The 15,529-nt window shown below is 42.8% G+C and overlaps 1 protein-coding gene across 1 annotated transcript; it reads left to right on the top strand.

Moving 5' to 3' along the window:
• Window positions 1–8,596: 8,596 nt before the first annotated feature.
• Window positions 8,597–14,896, top strand: LOC123085623 (U2 small nuclear ribonucleoprotein B''). Its single transcript, XM_044507285.1, has 5 exons — window positions 8,597–8,775; window positions 9,252–9,424; window positions 10,196–10,289; window positions 13,064–13,140; window positions 14,439–14,896. The coding sequence occupies exons 1-5, from the start codon at window positions 8,703–8,705 to the stop codon at window positions 14,721–14,723; spliced, it is 702 nt and encodes a 233-aa protein (XP_044363220.1). The 5' UTR covers window positions 8,597–8,702; the 3' UTR covers window positions 14,724–14,896.
• Window positions 14,897–15,529: the final 633 nt, after the last annotated feature.

Raw genomic sequence — 15,529 nt, 5'->3', positions numbered from 1 at the left:
TTAGATGTCTCAAAAACAAGTAGTAACCTTAGCCGTTTGCATGATTTTCCTATCATCCGGCCTTTTGTTGTTTTTGTTTGGTTTTTCTGTTTTTGCTTTTGTTTGTTAAATGTTTATTTCCTTTGAAAAATCAGTTATTGCTTCACCGTAAAAAAGAAATGAAAGCTTTGTTTACATTTATAGTAATATTTTGGAAGAAAGTGCTTGTTTATTTTTTAAATCATCATGTGTTGAAACAAATATTCTTAAAAAACATCATGTATATTAAAAAAATGTTCACGGTGTGTTTACAAAAATAGAAAATAACAAAAAATACAACAACAAAATAAATTAAGCAGAAAAATAAAATATGATAATAATAGTAGTAGTGATAATAATAATAATAATAATAACACAAAGTTGCACTTTGAAAGACATGTAGTTGTAGTCGCGGCTACACTGTGTCTAGTGGATGATATGCAACTGTCCCCCTTCTGACAAAAAACATCACTGAGTTGCAGTCACATTGAAGACACACAATTGCAGTCACCTGTCCAGCCTTGATTTTCCCAGTTATTACTCGAGCGCGCTGAGGGGGAGTGACACTTGCAGTGGTGTGTTTAATGGCAGAGATGAAAAGAAAAAAAAGTTTCACACCGATAGTAGACATGTAATTACGCGTGATTTAATTTACACGCAATTGTGTGTGATCGGTGTATGTGCAAATAGGTGGTAATATTTTTGAAAAAAATAAAAACTAATAAAAAACAGAAAAATGGGGAAAATAAAAAAACGAAAATGGGAGCGAAGCTGGGGAACAATCAAGCGCAAATGCAACACAAAGAATGACAAAAAGAACAAAAAAACAAAACAAAAATGCATGCTTGAACACCCGCCCAACCCACAAAAGCATGCCTAGTGTCAAGAATGCAACTGTGCCCCCTCTCCTGTCGCCCTATGGGGAAATGAAGGTAAGTTGCAGACGGATGGTTAGACATTAAGTTGCAGTTTGGGGCGACGCTTGCAGTTGCGTACCTAGTGTCAGACATGCAATTGCAGTCGAGGGTGACACTTGCAGTTGTATGCCAAGTGTTAGACATGCAACTTCCCCTACCTCTCTCGATGCCCTCCAACAAAACAAAAGTTCAGTTGCAGTAGGGGGCGACACTTGCAATTGCATGCCTAGTGGCCGACATGCAACCGCCCCCTTTCCCACTGCCAGCTAACAAAACAAAGGCCAGTTGCAGTTGGATTAGTAGACATGCAATTGCAGTCGGGTACGACGCTTGCAGTTGCGAGCGTAGTGTTAGACATGCAACTGCCCCCTCTCCCGTCATCTGACATAATAAAAAAGTCAGTTGCAGTCGGGTGGGTAGACATGTAGTTGCAGTCGAGGGAGACGCTTGCAGTTGCATGTCTAGTGTCAGACATGCAACTCCCCCCTCCCCTCTCCGACTGCTCACCGAGAAAACAAAAAGGATAGTTACAGTCATGTGGGTAGACATGCAGTTGTAGTTGAGGGCGACACTTGCAGTTGCATGCCCAGTGTCAGACATGCAACCCCCCCTCTTCGACTGCTCATCGAGAAAACAAAAGGATAGTTACAGTCGGGTGTGTAGACATGCAGTTGTTGTCGAGGGTGACACTTGCAGTTGCATGCGTAGCATCAGACATGCAACAGCCCCCGCTCCCACGGCCTACCGACAAAAGAAAAGGTCAGTTACAGTCGTCTGGGTAGACATGCAGTTACATTCAGGGCGACACTTTAGTTGCATGCCTAGTGTCAGACATGCAACTGCCCCTCTCCCGCCTCTCTTCGACGAAACAAAAGTTAGTTTCAGCTAGGTGGGTAGACATGCAATTGCAGTTGGTGGTGATGCTTGCAGTTGCGTGCCTAGTATCAGACATGCATCTACCCCTCCTTTACCGTCGTCCTTCAGCATAACAAAAAGGTTAGTTGCGGCCGGGTGGGTAGACACGCACTTGCAGTTGCATGCCTAGTCTCAAACATGCAACTACCCCCCTCTCCCGCCCACTAGCGGAACAATGGTCAGTTTCAGTTACCATTGAAAATTATTGAGTTGCCGTTGTGATTTTAAATTCCCTCCATAAATAGATGCCAACCGCTACCCATGTTCCTGTGCTTGCAACGACTCAAGCAAACTTCACAGACCATTGCCAGAGCGCATAAAAAAACAAACAACACGAAGAATGTTAACAAGGATATGAAAATGACATATTTTATGACCAGACAAGCAAACAACGGTTTCTTAACTAGGATATGAAAAGGCAAACATATATGCATAGATGATATAAAAAAGAAACAATTACTAACAAAAATATGCATAAGTGGATTTTTTTTCCGTATAAGTGGATATATTAACAGGATGTGGTCACAAAAATTGAAAATGAACATATTATGTTGACTAACAAACAAATTCCGCTACTATCAAAAAAGAAACATTTCAAAAACTAGACAGAAAAACAAACATACATGCATACCTCTAGAATGTCTACTTGAAAACTAACAGAACTCTGCATTGACTAACAACAAACTCTATTGCATTTAAAACAAAGAAACATTTCTATTTGAAACTACTACAAACTCTGCTTGAAAATACTAGACCTCTCTTGATCCTCTGCTAAGAATGGGGAAATGGAAATAAAACTCACTAACCTCTGCTGATCCAAAATATATTTTGACTACTGGTGAAAAAGAAACTATTAATCTGCACTTTGTCCAAACTACTGGAACAAACAAATCCCCTGGAAAAATGAAGATAACTACTAATCTCTACTTAAAACAACCTACTGGAACCAACAAACATAAGAAATCGGAGGAACACCTACTCTCAGATCTACAGAATGACAGCTAAAAAAAAAGGAAATCAGAGGAACGCCTACCCAGCCCAGCGAACAACCCACCGAGAAAACCTCCCATGTCCCCCGACAATAAGAAGCCCGACAAACAAACAAACAAACGGGCTGGACACACGTGTTACATAGGCTAAAACAGGATAACCCACTTTCAGCGCGAATCTTGAAGTAAACAAAGATCCGACGGATGGCGCGTCGACTGAGACTTCACTAAATCTCAGTCGACTGAGATTTAGCGAGTCCGTTAAAATAATGAAAGCTAAAAAGTACAAAAAAGAAAACTAAAAATGGGACAATAAAAAATAATAACAAAAGAAAGAAAAAAAGAAAAAGAAAAGACATACAAATGATACATAAAATGAAAAAGGGAGGAAAATAAAGAAAAATAAAAGACAAAGAACGAGACAACAGCAGCCTAAAAACACACATTGAGATGCGACTTGAAAAAAATAAAACAAAATGAGAAAGACCTACAGGCATGGCCTGTTACATACACAGATAACAAAAGTGAGAAAATCACAACGCGAAAACAAAAAAACAGCCCAAACAACGGAAGACACAGACAAACAGAGAATCGGGCTGGACGCTCTCCTTAGCAGGCTGAAAACGAGACAGCCAACTCTCCAACACGAATCTTAAAGCAAGAAATAATCATACGGCTGACACGTCGACTGAGACTTCGCGAAATCTCGGTCTGAGATTTAGCGTCACTGTTTGCCGAATATATATTTAGATAGTATTGCCATTTCCTGATTCATGACTAATAACAAGTCGAATCTTTTAAGGATCGGTATCCCCGGGTTGTTACTAAATTATTGCACACGCAGATCTCCTTCTCTTTGTATATCGCCGCAGACCAATCTAACAATCTGTGTGGCTCTACCGATGTTTTAAAACGGGGGCTGCAGGGAGTGCAATATCGATCAAGATATGCCAAGAAAAGATGAGACATCTAAGCAATCAACCAGTGCAGGGGGGACGACCTTCCTTTTGCTCCCGGGATGGACGGGAGCTCTAGGTGCAATCAGTGCGTGGGCTCAAAAATCTTCTGAGACACTGATATGTGCCGTTATTTTTTTATGATCGGATGGCGATATAAGATGCTATCAATGATCAAACAGGGAAAGTATATACCTTTTATTGCCAACAATACTGAAATAAAAATCAGCGTCACTAAAATAAAAAGGTCGACAATTGATGAATAGATCGAAAATTGCAAATGCCGCCCCCACCCCCGGCGCGTTCACATTGCGGGCCTTTTGTCTGATTCAAAATATTTCTCTACACATTAACATAAGCCTTTTGAGCTTTGAAAAAAAGGAAAAATCAAGTCTTTTTTTGCGACCAACGCGGCGAGCGTGGTAGAAGCAATTTCAAACAGACAAAAAAAAGTCTTTTTTTGCAGGAAAAAAAAATCATTGAACGAGCTAGCATACCCGTGGATCGGTCCAACTCAGGCATCCAAGGCAGGCAGCCAACTACTCTGTTTTGAAAGTCACTGACGACTTATATTTTTCCTGAATCCGGTCCAGCGGGGTAAAACAAAACATCCAGCTGACGGGGCGAGTGGTGCCTTGGGTTGTACGTTTATAAGGATTTTGCTGTGGTCTGGTGTGGTTTGTGCGAGAGAGAGAGAGAGAGGTTGACCGCCAACCGATCCGGCGGTCAAAGGCCAGGATCCTCCTCCATTGCTCCCACTCTAGAAGGTGTTTTGACCCGACCCTGATAGGCCGGTTGACCCCTGCCAGTGGCGCAACTCGCAGGCACCCTGCTCCTTTCCTGCTGATGAAAAGGACGTCAGTCGCGTCAGCCATGTCGAGTTCAGGTTTGGTATTATGTCGATTCGAGTAATTAATTATGGGTTTTGCTGTATGATAGGAGTAGCACTTGTTTTTGATTTCGAGAATAAGAACCGACGCATTGATCTGCACAGATCCGCGTTCTGTCCGTCGTCGTTTGTGTGTGAGATGTTTGGGGCATGGCCATTGTGCTCCGGTTTACTCCAGTCGAGAGGCAGCTTTGAGCAACTCTGGTAAATGCGCCATATCAATCTGATCATCGTAATATTCGCAGTTGAAATAAACGGTCTACTAGAGTCGCCATAGCCTGTAGTTAAAATCTCTACTACTATAGTTCATATTTTTTTGAATATTTGAATCTACTCTCATCTCATCTGTTCTGCCCGCCTCTTCCAACATGAAGTCATTTGTAGCCGTCGGATCTATTGGATCGAACGGCTCAGAGCGCATGGATTCGCCACTCACGTTTCTCCCGCCAACCTACAAACACTCGCGCCTTCTGGAAGACTCCACAACCCATGGTCGCCTCCTGGTCCTGACTGGATGCATGGAGAAAATTGATTGCTGAGCCCATTCGGTGTGGAGACGTGGGGCGTCTGGCTGCTGAGGAACGGGATGCATGCGCTGCGTCTACGGGGGAAGGCAGGAACGGGGATCTGATTCTTTTATTCTTTTGAGGAAAAGGAACGGGATCTGATGAAGGGCGTGGTGGTGTGCTGACGCTCTGCTTTTTTTTACAGTGGCTATAGCTGCCTAATGGCAGGCTTAGTGGCCCGTATGGCCGAGTGTCAACCAAATTTCGTAGTTCAGTCCAGGCGGAAAGGTGAATGACTATTTGACACGCTTTTCACGAGTATTAGATAATACAAAAAAGCTTTTCTCCAAAAAAAAAGATAATACAAAAAAGCTACTACCATGCATATACATGTATATATATGGACTTTCCAAAAAAAATGTGTATATATGGATACATGTCGGTGAAGATTTTTGGGACAAGGTTCTAGACGCAGCCTATATAACATTAAAAAAATAATATCAAGAAGAAGAATCAGAAAATGTTCTCTTTGCAAATATGATTGAGTGCTCTACTCACGTACGAAGTTTAATGAAGAAATGACTATGGTGTTCATCTAGGCTAGAAAATAAATTTGCAACTTACAAAGTTGAATGGTATTTTTGTAAAAGGAAAAAAATATACAAATAGTAAGTAATCTATTTTTAAAAGAGAAAATCAGATTGTAAGTTTTATATATAGAAATATTTTTTAACAGAGGATCATAAAAATCATTTCTTCTCGAACCTATACACATGAATATAACACTAGACCATATTCGTTAAAACAAGTTTTAGAATTGTTTACCTTTTTGAATATTTTTTAATTAGGGCGCACCTATAACCAGGTTCCATTATGTATTTTCATATATATCCATTTTTTGCGCAATTCTTTCTGGATATACGACCCTTTAATATCTTGCCTAGCCTCCGGCTGTATTCCATCTACGCCCAGGTGATGTAGAATGCATAGAGATGATCATTTTCTCAGCAAAATATGATTCCATGACGTGAACTACCATTTTGTGAATATTGAATGCAGGTTTGTGAAGTAGTGCTTCCTCCGTAAAGAAATATAAGTCTAAAAAGTCTTATATTTCTTTACAGAGAGAGCATGCACTAACCAACATTTCTTGACATATTTTGGCAATTTGAGAAAATGAAAAATTATCAAGACATCATAACTTGGTACAGGTTGCAAAGCTAAAACAATCCATATAAAAGGTGCTCAGTTTGTATTGAAAATCTGCTTTTTGTGTGAATCTTTTTATTAAGAATGTACACGTGCAAAGCACGTGCCTTCGACTAGTTATACTAGTATCGAATACTAGTTTTTTCTTCTTTCAGAAAACATTCGATCTATTCATCATCAATCATATAGTATTAAACATACATAACAAAATAATAAAAGTTACATTCACATCCGTAGACCATCTAGCGATGAACTAAAAGCACCGAATCAAGCTGGAGGCGCGTCGCTGGAGCCGGACAAACTTGTTGTACTAGACAATTTATTTCAACGCAGCAGAATAACAATCGTTACCGATGAAGAGTAACGTAAATCGAAATAATTCAACCTGAAGACACATGAAATAGACGACGACGACCAGATTCATCAAAGACAGATCCGCCGAAGACACACCTCCATACGCCCACTGACGACACCAGAGGCGCCACCGGGACGGGGGCTAAGCGGGGAGAACCTTATTACATCTTCATGGAACGCCACCATCTCGCCTTTTTGAGCAGGACACAAACCCTAGCAAAATTAAAAAAAACATATGAAAATGGAGATCTCCCGCCGGCAAGGACCGGGATCCATCGCGCCTCCATGGTCCTAAGACCACCGCAGACGAGGCGGACCGACGGCAACGCCGACGGGAGGTAGAGGTACCCTAATCTTTTTCGAACAGGAGGTGGCTGGGGGCTGTTTGTTAGTTTTGGCGTGGTTGTATTGAATACTAGTTGAAACGATTGTTCAAATGGTTGTTGAAATCCTTGTAGAAATCAAGTTAAAAAATAATTTAGTTGTTGTTCAATGAGATGGGGAAGGCAGAGGTCTTGTTAGTCAAATGGAAAACTGGTTTCACACATTTTTTTGAGGACTTCATTTGTCGCGCATCTAAGTTTGCGTCTCCATAATATTCACTCCTTAATTGTTAAGGCCGCCGATATCTAGCGTTGCTCTTGACAAACCGAATTGACATGGAAGGGAAATATACAGGCGACTGAACTGACCATTTCTTTCTTTCTTTCTTTTGAGCTGGTTGAACCGATCAAGTTGAAGTATATATAATCGCCGCATAATCATGGATTTCCTTCTTCGCGAGTGTCATTACCCTGGACTAAGATCGAGTCCCACTACCCCAACCTGCGGGGTCGTAATTGGAAGGGGCACGTTCGCTGGCCGTCCTTTTGCTGCAATTGGAACTAGCCTGTGCCCTGCAGCCCTGCTCATGGGCTGCAAAATTGGCCCCGACAGCTAAACTTAGCAGGTTCAGGCGGCAACTTGGGCGCCCAGCCGTGCGATGGAAAGGGGCTCCGCACGAGGGTGGCTGATCTGGGCACTAGTACGTGACAGCCACCGTCCGATTAGGACGGACGGAATCCTTCCTTAATTTAAAAAGGCGGTGATTCCGACCGAAAAGCGACGATCCAGCACTTCTCGCAGGGATCCACTCCACCATGGAACGGGCAGCTTCCAGGAACACCGACTGTCCCGGCGACCAAGTGGCGGCCAATGCCAAGCGGCGTTTCCAGCTCCGGAATCGGGTTTTGCCGAAAGGCGCCGCGGAAGAGCCCTGGCAGCTAGCCCGTTCACAGTCGTGCAAGTGCAAAGCTAGCTGCCGCTGCTTGTTGGCGACGCCATTCGAACTTCAGCTGATGTTTTTCCGTTCGGGAAAAAGTGGCCGCGATCAGTGAAACTTTTGACAGAGTAAACGTGATTAGTTCTTCGGTTAATGGACATGAGATTACTTAGAGCAGCGACGTTTACCTGGTCTTGCCAGAACCAGGAACGTTTCTGTTGGAACCTTTCAAAAGTGAGGAATTAGAATGAGAGTATATATACGAGGTAAAGTTAGATGATGGACCGATTTTACCATGCAGCGAGTGAAAAAGCACTCACTTTTTTGTAGCAAATCAGCCTGTCCTTTTTTGGGGGGCAAAATTTCGAGAGACGTTAAGTTTTTTTTTTTGAAAAAAGCAGAACAAAGTAACCGGACTACTATTAAAAGCCCAATAGGTATACAAAAAATTCATTCAAACCCAGCCAATATGGGTCTACGTGGTCCACAGACAAGCAGGCTGAGCCCATATTATCCATACAGCCCATCGACCTGGCCTGTACCGACCTCGAGGCCCGAAGAGATAAGCGGAAGCGGGACTGGAAACCCAAAAATCACCGACTAGAATATCCCGGCCCGAAACAGCAAGGTCTCTCTCTCGCGCTCGCCTCTCTCCTCCTCGTCTTCGGCGGCGGCGACGGCGGTGGCGATGCTGTCCGGCGACGTTCCCCCGAACCAGACCGTCTACTTCAGGAACCTCAACGAGAAGGTCAAGAAAGAAGGTATTCTTCACCCGGCCGCTTAGCGTCCCGCCGCACCCGCTGGCAAAATCCCTCTCCTAAAACCCTAGCCTCCCGATCCAGGCTGTTGCTCGTCCGCGCCTCGCTTTCGGTTCGTAGGATATGGTGCGGACTCTCGAGAGATGAAACGTTAGTTCATAGTGTTAAATGCTGGCCGTAGGAGCTGACTGAGCTGCCCGATTTTGGTTTCGTTTCATGCTTTTGCTGGAACCTGTGTTTGGCTCAGCCCGTCTCATCCTTTTAGGAATGTCTCACTCTCTGCAAGCTGCGTCAGAGCTTTGAAGGGGCAAAATTATTGCCTCCCTCTACAGAGCATAGTTGTAATGTCCAAGCGAGCATGGCCATATATTTTTCTAAATCGAGTTTGCATAAACAATAGTAGCTCTTTGGTTGTAGGCTGTAGTATGCTAGTAATTTCAGTCGGTTCATGCTGTAACGAGTGTTCATCTTTCCTGCAGAGCTGAAGAGATCACTTTATGCATTGTGCTCTCAGTATGGAAGGATAGTGGATGTTGTGGCCTTGAAAACTCATAAACTGAGGGGGCAAGCCTGGGTGGCATTCAGTGAAATTACAGCGGCTACCAACGCTTTCCGGGGCCTACAGGACTTCGATTTTTACGGCAAAAAAATGGTGAAACATCTCCACTTTAGATTATATATAAAATGTCAGGTGTTTTGTTTTACTTTTCATTCTCCGTGTTCTCTTCTGTGCATAAGAAGCTTGGTGGGTATGGTTGGTCCGAGACAAGCAATCTGTTTCTGATTATCACAAGTGGTTTATTTAGTCTTCCTAGTTCCTATATGGTTCTTAGATTTGCATTAGCAGTTTAGCACAACAATGCTCCACTTCAAAGTCTCCGCTGGTAAAATTTTGCACAATAAAGTTATACCTTGAGTTTAAGTCTTGTGTTTTGTTTGCAATCTGCAGAGGCTTGCCCATGTGTGCTAACCCAGAGTTCTTTGCCTAACTGGCACAATTATGGCGACCATTTAGGTTGCCACATACACTATGTCACTTGCCTAAGTTTAGGTATGGCGAAATTGTTCATGATCCGTGAACCAAACCCACCCGTAGAAAATACAGCCTTGTAGCCTTCGTCTTTTACAATGTTTTGATTAACAGTTTGTAGAATACTGTGGATAGACGATAGACGTTTGTTCTTCAAATGGTGCTAGCAGACACTACTTGCTTAGGTTATACTGATATACTCTTTCAAGAATCATGTCCAGATGATCTCTGACTAGATGCTGAAGCATGTAATCTTTATCTATCTAGTTGTTACTCCTATTTGAATCTATTGTTTTAACCTGTAAGTGAAACTGTGTCGCATTGACACGCAAACAAAATTAGTCTTAACAATACCATGGTTGACAACTTACTTCTTTCCCTTCCCTTATGCAGCGGGTACAATATGCAAAAACAAAGTCTGACTGTTTTGCAAAAGCAGATGGGTCTTATGCTCCTAAAGAGAAAAGGAAGAAGCAAGAGGAGAAAGGTATTTCTAATTGTAGATTTTATTTATGTTTTAGTCTACACTCTACACTACAACTGCCCGTTGAGATAATAAACTAGCAGCAATCCTAGTTGGATATGTTGGGTTAGTACATCAGGGGAGCCAAAATGATGATAACATCTACACTAGTGTGCATATTAGCTTGCTTTTCTGTTCTCGAAATCAGAACCTGCCCTGTTAGAACATATAACTACTTCTATGGAGATTAATGCTGCTTTATTTAACCATTTAAGAAAAACTATAATTGCCCATTGAATTATGTAGTCTAATTTCAACTATGATGTATGATAGCATCCACTTGCACCCTGTGTTATTTAAATTGGTGCCAATAACCCCTTCACACCCCGATCTTGGGTGCCTTTTATTTGCATGTTATCATTCTCAGCAATTGATCCAATGTGGTGTCAGCAGGCGTGCTGATGCGTTTTAACATTTTGAAAGTGTACAAAACTAGTAATCTGAAATTTACCAAGGTAGGCAAATAACGTAAAATGACCACCCACCTTATCATGTGGCTTTACTACATCACCACATCTGTTTTCTGATCACCCCCCCTAGGCCCCTCCTCCCTGTTGGCATGGTCAATTCTTGTGGTGCATCATACATGCTGCTGTCTATTGCTTGTACCAAAGGTTAAAAAACCCCGGGGAAAAGCGCGCTCAGTGCAGGCCTGCTACTCTGTTTTGCCGAAATCTGGGGTCTAGGCTCCTTGCAAAGCCCCCACTGTGTGCTGCAGCAGCCTCTAGCTACATACCCCAGACACCCTCCACCCTGCCGCAGCGCAACTCCTAGACTCCTGTGCGATGCCTAGGCAGTCTGGGCGCTAGGAGCAGGTTCGCCACCCGCCTAAAAAACCGTGCTTCTGCCAGGAATGCTTGCTATCCATTCACTTGCCTCGCTCGCTGCCTCATTATACTGAGGCCACCAAAGCATCCTGTCACCTTGGTTCCTGCCTCATTAGTCGTATTGCTTGTGTTTTCAACAATGTTCAAAAAAGCGGTGAGCGTAAGCGGAGCGGAAGGCCACAGCTTAGAGCAATGGCCGCTTAAGCGCAGCTTAACCGGGATTAAGCGTTTTTTAAAAATTGGCCAGAATTTGGCTGTTTTTGAATAATATGCACAAGAAAACAGGAGACATAGCACATAGGTAACTGAAAAAATAAATCTGAAATAGCATATAAGGTTGAGGTTCGGTGGTTCACACACCACAACAAATAGCCAAATAACACATAAGGATAATGTTCAGTGGTTCACACAGCAAGCATAAATGCATAATATTGTCTTAGAATGAGCATATAGGATAAATGGCAGCAGCCAAGCAGCTGCTCAGGCAGCTGCAGCAGCAGCCAAGCTGGATGCAGAGCAGAAGCCGCCGTCACAATGCTCTCTTCTTTCCCCTCCTTCTAACCCAGTAACCCTAGCCGAACAGGCCACTTTTGGGCCGGGCCTTATATACCCCCCCCCCCCTTTCCCCCTCTCGCCTGTGTCTATTTCAGCTCCCACCTGACTTTTGGGCCCGCCTTCTTCGACTTTTCGTCACTTAAGCGCGCTGAGAGCATGCTCAGCCAGCGCTTAGCGCTAAAGTGATCGCTAAATCACACTTTTTTCGCTCAACGCTAAAAGTTGCGCCTAGGCAAGAAGCGAAGCGTTTAGCTGTCGCTCAGCGCTTAAGCGCCGCCTAAAAACGCTTTCTTGAACATTGGTTTTCAACAATGTGAGATGGCATGGAATAATGGAATGCACACACTGGCGCCCATTTCATTCGTGTAATGGTAAGATCAGGTAAACAATAGGCAAAGAAGTGTATTTCAGCACAACTTTCCGTAGACACCAGAGAGGGAGTGCAGGCGATCTGACCTCCCAGTGACACTAAGATGGATGTGCTCTGAATAGCAATGGGTCTTGGGTGTTGGCAGCTTGAGGTCCTCCGTGAGATGACCAGAGCACATTCAGTAACCTAGAACCTCTAACTCATCTTCGATGCCATTGTTACTGGACTTGTCGTGGGCGCTACCGCTCTACCTGAAGAGTGGTTTCTGGAGAGAAAAGGGATGGAGGCAGAGGTGGCCATGACTGTTGTTGGGTCCTGCCATTCGTTTATATTGATTTCTGTTTTAATTTAAGACACATGTCATTACATGCATGCCTTGGAAGCATGGGAAAGTATCTGGTAAAAACCAAGTTACGACAGAAACTCCGTGAAAAATTTCTTTCGAGAATTCTAAAAAGAACTTTATGCTTCAAAGGTAATACTCTATCGTGTAAAATTTCAACTTCAAACTTATCTATTTGGGGGGAATGAAATCATTGCTGAATTTGTTTTTTCCCTACCACCCAAATGAATTTTATTTTGTACTTGAAATTTTAGATGTTTATTATAGAACATTACCTCCGCATTTTGTTTCAGAATTTTCGGTAGCTTGGAAATATGTTTTTTTGTTTGGCTTGGTTTTCACCGGTTTCCACTGTGACGTAGTTACCACCGGATATTTTTCTTTGTAAGCACATATCTATGGATGCTGCCATAGTCAATTTTATGAACTGATGTTTCTAAGATGTGGTAAATTTAGAACAAGGGTGTTATGCGCTCGCACTTCAACTGTTGTAGGTGACGAAATAGATGGTATCATACTTACTTGAAATGAGATGACTTGAATAGTTCAATGGGCATAACATGCACCTTTTCCTTATTTTACTGTTTGAAATGTTCAAAGTGTGTATTTACATATTGGCCATTGCCTCTTATTCCCCTTGTAGCTGCTGAGAAAAAACGGCGAACTGAAGATGGACAACAACCTGGTGCTAGTGCTCCTGTTGCCCCAAGCAATGGAACTGTAAGTTCTCGGTTTAAAAGCCACACTTTGGTTTTTATTTGTTGTTTAACCATGTTGTGTGTTATCTCTGCAACCATTGGTATTGTATGCCAAAAATTCGCAAATTGTACTAGCCTTACTGAAGATATGAAGTGATGTGTTTGTCTATGTAGTATGTTGTACTTGTTCACCACAAAGCCTGCCTTCCTTTTTATCGTTTTATATGTAGAAATTAGTTTTTTTAATAGGTAGAAATGTCAGACAATATATGCTTGCTGTCTAAAGTGTTCGAGTGTGTCACTCGTTTTCTTTTCTATCAAAAATTTCACCGACAGAATCTGAATGATCTAGTCACTATAACTACTGTTAAGCTGTTTTTAATCAGTTTGCTAGATTGTATGGCACACCTTTAGTTACTTGGGTGTCTCTGAAGTTTATGTGTAAGCGTTCAACTGCGACCAAGCATCTATAAATGCATCACGTCTAGCTCTGCAGACCTCGTTATTATTTGTAGTTGCTCCTTCGTCTGAAGGGTGTAAATTGTACCTTACCACTTTTTTTTGGCTATGACCAAAATATCGATCTTTGTTTGGACGAGGGCCAACTTTTTGGCATGCCAATGCTGCTTTCCCAACTCTAGTTCATGTTTAGCCAATGTTGGCCAATCCATAGCAGGCAACCTTTGGCACCAATCAAACACACTGGCAGTTTCGACCTTGGTGAAGTGTTCCTTTGACAATGTATACCTCTAAAAGTTTGTAGTAGTTGAGCTGCAAGTTGGTGCTGATATTGTATTCTGTTATGTTTCACTAGGGCACCAGGCCTGCTAGAAAGCTGATATGGTTGCATACCTAAGCGTTATGTCAGAAACTAATCTGACTTGAGCTGGCTGGTCTACTTGAGTCATGGATTAAGCTGAAATATTTTCAGTGTCTTTGAGTTGGAAGATAGTCTTGTCGTTCGTTCCATTCACTATATTTAATTTATGTTTAGGTATCTTAGCTCACCAATGCCGTGAGCACTCTGCCTTTACTGACCTAATCCCACAAAGATATTCAACCGTCTTAACTGTTCCTAGTCATGCCACGCTCATACTGTCCTGTTAAATTGGGGAGTAGTTGTTAGTAAGAAACCATATCTTGCTAGCATCAAAATCTTTGTTGAATGCAGCATCGCCTTCATGAATGATATATATGTGAACAAACCAAGTATTAGCGTACTTATTAGTTTGAGATTAACATTTAGCGGTGCATGAATTTTGGTATGCAACTTTGAGATTCTTTTTGAAGTAATTTAGTTAACCTTTTCTACTTGTGCAGGGTCATCAACCTTCTCGTTTTGCCAAGCCTCCGCAAGAGCCAGCTGCTCCGCCGAACAACATCCTCTTCCTCCAGAACATGCCGGACCAGACCACGAGCATGATGCTCCAGATCCTGTTCCAGCAATACCCTGGTTTCCGGGAGGTGCGGATGATCGAAGCCAAGCCAGGCATTGCTTTTGTGGAGTACGAGGACGAGAACCAGTCCATGGTTGCAATGGAAGCCCTCCAGGGTTTCAAGATCAGCCCAGAGAACCCAATGGCCATCTCATACGCCAAAAAGTGAAAACGATCCATGTGATCTCGGAACCGGCCAAAAGAAATCTGTAACTGTAAGATTTTCCACCTTAAGCTTTCAAGCTGCTGTGCTGTGCTTGTGCTGGCTTTCTAACCCTGTATTTCTTGGAAGTGACTTGCTTGTTGTTTAAGAAGTTAAAAAGTATGTGCTACTTTAAATCAGGTTTGGCTCTGGTATTGTCCTTGTCAAGTCTGGTATCGTGGCCTATGCATGATCATTTTATCTATCTACAGTGGTAGGAGAAGTTAACAAGGCATGGACGATGTACCCCTCGCTTAAAAGGCAAGAGAAAATCATCAGGCCTATCTATCTATATTCCTCCTGCCTCTAGTCCATGGTCAGAGATGAATGAATGAATGAGGTGTATATTCCAGTAATATATATTTTGGCCGGAAATCGGAAGTGTCACCTTAGTAGTTGCCGGCATGATGCCTGATGGTTGAACAAGTATTTTAGTAGTGGGATGGTTGGTTTGGTGGCCTGTTTTTTGTTTAATGGGAGGCGTGCGTGCCGCCTTGTACCACTACGGCTTAGCAATTATGGGATTGCTGTTGCATTCGTGGCCCTCATATTAGGTGCGTATCTCCTCCCCGTTGGCCGCCTTGTATGAGTAGCTTTGAAGTTGAAGAATGTGCAGTATGTGTGCATGGTCGCCATGTTTCTTTCTAGTGGAGGGAGGTGGACGGCTAGCAAAGGCAGGCGAAATTTCCTTAACTTTCTAAAAGGAAATAGTTCCCTTCCCTCTGGTGTTTGTGCTCGCTCGCTCGCTCGTGCAACCTATGCTGGTCCTACGC

This window comes from Triticum aestivum, chromosome 4A (assembly GCF_018294505.1).
Source record: "Triticum aestivum cultivar Chinese Spring chromosome 4A, IWGSC CS RefSeq v2.1, whole genome shotgun sequence".
In the NCBI taxonomy this organism is placed as follows: domain Eukaryota; kingdom Viridiplantae; phylum Streptophyta; class Magnoliopsida; order Poales; family Poaceae; genus Triticum; species Triticum aestivum.
The sequence above is the reverse complement of the archived record's forward strand: the minus strand, read 5'-3'. Positions and strand labels throughout refer to the sequence as shown.